Source organism: Physeter macrocephalus, chromosome 13 (assembly GCF_002837175.3).
Source record: "Physeter macrocephalus isolate SW-GA chromosome 13, ASM283717v5, whole genome shotgun sequence".
NCBI lineage: Eukaryota > Metazoa > Chordata > Mammalia > Artiodactyla > Physeteridae > Physeter > Physeter macrocephalus.
In genome coordinates this window covers 85,425,669-85,431,889 of record NC_041226.1, presented here as the reverse complement: position 1 = coordinate 85,431,889, position 6,221 = coordinate 85,425,669, and the positions used below count along the sequence as shown (strand labels likewise).

General features: G+C 54.0%; 1 protein-coding gene across 13 annotated transcripts in view; it reads right to left on the bottom strand.

Moving 5' to 3' along the window:
• Nucleotides 1-898: 898 nt before the first annotated feature.
• Nucleotides 899-6,221, bottom strand: part of LOC102990948 (adenylate kinase 8) — a 142,443-nt gene continuing 137,120 nt past the window's right edge. For all 13 annotated transcript variants that reach the window (XM_028497225.2, XM_055089411.1, XM_007101474.2 and 10 more), the window contains 2 exons: nucleotides 2,435-2,515; nucleotides 899-1,251 (listed from right to left, as the gene is read on the bottom strand). In XM_028497225.2, coding sequence (XP_028353026.1) covers nucleotides 1,014-1,251; nucleotides 2,435-2,515 — 319 coding nt within the window. In that variant the 3' untranslated portion in view covers nucleotides 899-1,013. The remainder of the gene's footprint in view (nucleotides 1,252-2,434; nucleotides 2,516-6,221) is intronic.

The following is a 6,221-nucleotide window of genomic DNA, read 5'->3' as shown; positions in this document are numbered from 1 at the left end:
TTTTTTTTTTAAGCAAATTTATTTTTCCCACAGATCAATTTCAATTACCAAGGAAATATTTAATTCTTTTTTATTTTTGGCCGCACCGCTTGGCATGTGGGAACTTAGTTCCCCAGGCAGGGCTCGAACCCAGGCGCCCTGCATTGGAAGCGCGGAGTCTTAACCACTGGACCACCAGGGAAGTCCCCATTTACATTTAAATTAGTGAAAATTAAGGACAATTTTTTTTTTTTTTTTTTTTTTGCGGTATGCGGGCCTCTCACTGCTGGGGCCTCTCCCGTCGCGGAGCGCAGGCTCCGGACGCGCAGGCTCAGCGGCCACGGCTCACGGGCCCAGCCGCTCCGCGGCATGTGGGATCTTCGCGGACCGGGGCTCGAACCCGCGTCCCCTGCATCGGCAGGCGGACTCTCAACCACTGCGCCACCAGGGAAGCCCGACAATTTTAAAAACATCTTCTCAGTTGCAGTGGCTGTGTTCCCCGTGCTGCACGGGCGGCCACCTGCAGCTCGTGCCGTGTTGGACGGTCAGACAGCATGCCCCTCATTCCAGAGAGTTCTACTGGACAGGCTGCTCTAGAGACAGCGGCTTTGGTAAAACTGCATTTACTGAGAGCATAGCATGTGCCAGGTTCTGTGCTGAGCGCTTTACCAGCATCATCCCGTTTAGTCCCAAAGCAACCCCGTGAGGCAGGGACTGTTATTACCCCATTTTAGTTGTGAGAAACGAGGCCCTCCGAGGATCGGGTGACAACCCCAGGGTGCACAGCACGTTGATGCTGGAGCCACACCGCATCCCAGGTCCGACCTGGTCCGCAGCGCTCTACTTGACTGCTTTCCTGGACTTTGCCTGTCCTGTGTCCCCAGACCCCCAAACGAGGCAGCCTCCGGCCACCTCACCTTCAGGACACACGAGACTGCACTCAGCACTCTTTATTGGCTTGGCTGAGTTTCCAGAAGGTCGGGGAAGAAGGATTAGCTTTGTGTCCCTGGGGGATGCTCCTTGCTCTTAACCCATCAGGGAGCTTTCTTGCGCAGGGGATTAATGATCCCACTCTCTATGTATTCAAAGACCGTGTACGGGTCCTGGTCCCCATTGAGGGTGATGGCCTGCCCATAGAACTCCTCCAGCTCAGCGGAATTCCTGTAGAACCGATCCATTCTGAGCTTGATCTGCTCTTCAGAATCCTTTGGGCTCTGCAGGAGACGGGCCTGGATTTCCATGGTCGGAGGCGGCTTGTACATGAGGTGGGACCTGCGAGAGGAGGGGGAGCAGGTGACCCCTGGTCCAGCTCAAAGGACAGGGCAGAAAGGGGCCCTCTGTCCTACTACCGAGCAAGTTGGCCACCATCACCGCCGCCACCAAACATTTACTCTGCACCAGCTGTGTGTACACCCTCAGCTGGGCCCGGGAGCCGCAGAGAGACCCAAAGCACAGGCCCTGCCCAGGAGAGAAGAATGCAGATCAATAGTAGGACAGAATATAGTCATATATCGAGGGCCAAATCCCTTTCTTTCTTTCATTCCCTTCCTTTCTTCTTTCTTCTCTTCTCCCTTCCAAACAGTATTTATCAGCTGCTATGTATGCCTGGCACACATTTGCTATTGACAACGCAGTGGCAGGCGAGGCAGTTGCCTCTGGCTCTATGGAGCTCACAGTCTAACGGGGGATGGGACATTATAACACCAAGTGTGAGCAGGGATGACAGGAAGTGCCACCGTCACCGCTGGAGAGACCCCAGGGGCATGGCAGCGTGAAGGTCATTGTACTTGACACAGGTCAGTGCAAAGATGTCCCCCAGCAGCAAGGCGACAGACCAGACCTATAGTTTAGGAAAATCCTGGTATTTCCTTCGTGCCCCTCCTCACTCCCTACTGAGAAACGTGGTCTGGTGACCAAGAAACAGGGCCTTGATTACTGGGAAGATGGAAGCTTCTACCTCTTTGCAATCACAGAGACTATAAATTGTATTTCAACACCAACACAGTGATTGTACTTGGTCAGATGCAGAATAAAACTCAGGATTTACCCCCGTAGCCGTGGGAGGGCTCGAAGGTGAACTGGTTCCCGAGGGGACGCGTCTGTACCGCAACCACATCTGGGACATACTGTGGTGACGGCAGAGGCCTGGAGAGCCATTTCACACGCTGGGGTCCGAGCCGAGCCCAGGACACAGCCGGCAAACATTTCAACAAGTGCTGTAGAGCCCCGGACAGTAATTTTCTCGCTGCCCTTCCAGGAAAAGAGGGCCGACAGGAAGCGCAGAGGAGCTAGCTGGGGGAACCCCCTTTCTAGAGTCTTCTGTCACTCGTCACTGGCGTCATCCCTGCAGCAGCCCCGCCCTGGCATCGGTCAGCTACATGGGGGGGGGGGGTCCCTGGTGGGGCGTGGCCCCTGGAGCCCTCAGAGGGCTGCCCACTGGGAGCCTGGCACAAACCTTTCTCCTGTGACAGGGTCGGTTCTTCTCAGGGTCAGCCGCTCAAGGATGGAATCGAATGGCACATTCAGGAAAAACACCCTACGAGGAAGAACAGGCACCCTGGTCAGCTGGAGGGAACCGCAGGCTGGACTCGTCCGAGACCACGGTGGCCATGAGCCCCCGAGAGTGGGTGGAGCCTCGGTGGCCATCCCTCAGGGCTCGGGGTATCAGGCTCTGGACGGTCACCAGGGAAAGATGCAGGCGCGGCCTCCCTGCCGTGGAAGCTCTCCGCACCCTGATTCAGGGACGGGGCCCAGCGCCCATCACTCCCGGGGGTGGGGGGGACTCTGTGGGGGGGGCATCGCTCAGGTGAGCTTCGGGGAGCAGACGCCCCATCCTTGTGGCAGGACGGCGTGTTCTCTGGAGTCACGCAGACTTGGGTCAGAACCTCACCTCCACCATGGACCTGCTGGGTGACCTTGGGCCACTAACACAACCCCTCTCAGACTCAGTTTCCTCACCAGCAAAATGGGTCCAGTGATAGTTGCTGGTGTTGAAGATGTAAGGAAATGAAGCATGTGACAAGCTTAGTGCAGGGCTTATGCGTCCTGGGCGCTCAGACACGGCAGCCAGTGTAGTGACTGAATCACGATTCTTACTGGAGTCCCTTCCCGGGGGTCCAGGCTCCCTGGCTGCCTGCGCCCCCCTTAGAGAGGCAGCGCTGCTGGTCCTCAGCTTCCTCACTTTCTCTTTCACAGAGGAGCCCTGGGCCCAAGGGAGCAGGACCCTCAAAATCAACAGTCCCAGCAGAAAAGACACAGCTCTCACTTCTGATAACTCAGGACTCCGACTGGGCCTGCCTGAGAATCCATCTCCTGAACCCCTAGTTCAAATGGCTTAATCCCCTCCCTCTTTGGTGGTGGAAGTCTATCTTTTTCCTTTTTTAATTTTTATTCGAGTATAGTTGATTTACAGTGTTGTGTAACTTTCTGCTGTACAGCAAAGTGAATCAGTTATACATATATCTATTCTTTTTTAGATTCTTTTCCCATATAGGTCATTACAGAGTATTGAGAAGAGTAGTTCCCTGTGCTATGCAGTAGGTCCTTATTAGTTATTTATTTTATATAGAGTAGTGTGTATATGTCAATCCCAATCTCCCAATTTATCCCTCCCCCTCCTTTTCCTGCTGGTAACCATAGGTTTGTTTCCTACATCTGTAACTCTATTTCTGTTTTGTAAATAAGTTCATTTGTACCATTTTTTTTAGATTCCACATACAAGAGATACAATATGATATCTGTCCTTGGGAAGCCTTTCTTTATATAAAACCTGAGGAGAGAGGTTCTCAGTCAGGGCTGATTTTGCCCTGAGAAGCTATTTGGCAACATGTCTGTGGCTGTCACAACGGGGGGTGTGGGGGAGTGCTACTGGCATCTAGTGGGTTTCCACATACAAGAGATACAATATGATATCTGTCCTTGGGAAGCCTTTCTTTATATAAAACCTGAGGAGAGAGGTTCTCAGTCAGGGCTGATTTTGCCCTGAGAAGCTATTTGGCAACATGTCTGTGGCTGTCACAACGGGGGGTGTGGGAGAGTGCTACTGGCATCGTGGGTGGAGGCCAGGGGTACTGCTCAGCGTCTCACTCTGTGTAGGACAGGCCCTACCACAAAGCTAATACCACCCCGTGTCAGTCGGGAGGCAAATGGAACCAGTGGGAGGTGCCACCGCTTTGGCTGGGGTCCGGCTGGGAGCAGTGAGAGGCCCGCGTACCGCAAAAAAAAAAAAAAAAAAAAAGGTTCTGGAATATTCTATGGCTCACTTACTGTTTATTCATTACTTTAATTAATTCAAGCCTATGTTTATTGAGTGCCTGCTGTGTGCCAGGCTCTGCAGTGAGGCCCTGTGTTTACCAGCCCATCGTATGGGACTGAGACAGGACATCTAACAGAGTTGTCATCTTGGACATCAGCGTCCCATGACTGATGCAGCTTCCACTGAGGACAACATCCGTGACAGCAGTAGCGGTGACAGCCTCACTGTGCACCCAACGCCTTGTTCATGTCACTTTCGAGTAAGTAAATTCAGGCAAAAAGCACCTCTAAGTGTAAGAAAAACGTACTCAGCGATTTCCCGCCTTCGCAGTTGGGTGGGAGTCTTTTTAGGATGGCTCCTCTGTCTCCCCCTAAGTTAGTGAACAAGAAGCCTTCACCGGCATCCCAGGAATTCACCAGATGTGTTGATCAGGCCGACAAGAGGCCAAGCTTTAGTGGGTCCAGTGACACATTAGTCCCCATGGGCCCTGGACCACCCTCTTGGGCCCAGGTGCCACCCCTAGGGCCAGAGCAATGACCAGCCCCCAGCCAGTGTCCTGACACCCGGGAAGCGCTCAGGAAAGGAAGGAATAAGTGAATAAGTGGTACACCGCTCTAGTACTCTATTCATATACTCTCTCTCTGCCTCCAGCCTGACTTTCTTCCATCCCAGCCAAAAAACTCAACCAACTGGTAGAGCTGAGAATGGTGCTAAATTCCAGGGTTGGAAGGGATCAGCGTTTCCCAAATTCCCAGGGACCAGATGCCTCAGAATCCCCTCGGGAGACTGTGACTCTGCTGGATGCCAACACCCTGGCCCAGAAATGCTGATTCAGCAGACATTGGAGGACGCCCAGTATTTCCCCCTCCCCACCACCCAGTGCCTGGAATCTGCTGCCTTGGAGAACGCCTGGGCCAGGCATTCTGAACCAGGCATTCTTGAAGGTCCTGTGACCCCTGGAAATTAGACACCAACTATGGAGTACGTGTGATTTGGGGGAGGGGATAGATCCATGTTTCACAACAGATTCTCAAAAGGGTCCTGGTTCTTAAAAAGGGTTAGGAGTCACTGCTCTGAGTTTCACAGGGCAACGAAGGATGCGGCCACGGCCGACGTGAGGAGGTGGCAGAGCTGGGCCACCCCAGATGCCGCACTCTGTCCTCACACTCACTGCTTCCCGGCGATTTTCCTGAGCCCCTCTGGGGAGCCACCCCGATGCCCACTTATCCCTGTGACTTGTTTGGAGTTATCTCATCCCCGGGCTGTGGGGCTGGGCATGAGGGAGGCCCAGTTGTGGCCAATTTGAGTGCCAGCTCCTCCTGGCCACAGGAGTTGGGTCAGGGTGCAGACTGGTCCAAGCCAGGCCAATGAGAGGCTGCCCCAAGGCTTGCCAGAGAGAAAGGAGCTTCACTTTTTCTGGGGCTGCTAAGCTGTTGGCACAGGAGCCTGGGGTTGCCTGGGGCCTGCACCCAGAGACAGCCTACCTGAGAATAAAGCCCACCCCGAGAGAGCAGAGAGATGGTGAGAGACACCGTTTGGGGCCCTGGATCAAGCTGTACCTGGAGCCAAACGCCCCTCAATGTTTCCCCGACATGAATACATAAATCTCTTCTGCATAAACCAGTTTGAGCTGGGTTTCCTGCGATTGTTATCCAAAGGCCATCTACTACATCTAGTCTCTCCACACCCGCTTCTGGAAAATGTGTAAATTTAAAAAAAAAGAGTCAAACGTGAGCCAAATGCTCTCCTTCAAGACCAGCGTCTCTCGGGCTTCCCCGGTGGCGCAGTGGTTAAGAATCCGCCTGCCGATGCAGGGGACATGGGTTCGAGCCCCGGTCCGGGAAGATCCCACGTGCCGCGGAGCAACTAAGCCCGTGCGCCACAACTACTGAGCCTGCGCTCTAGAGCCCGCGAGCCACAACCACGGAAGCCCGCGCGCCTAGAGCCCGCGCTCCGCAACAAGAGAGGCCACCGCAGTGAGAAGCCC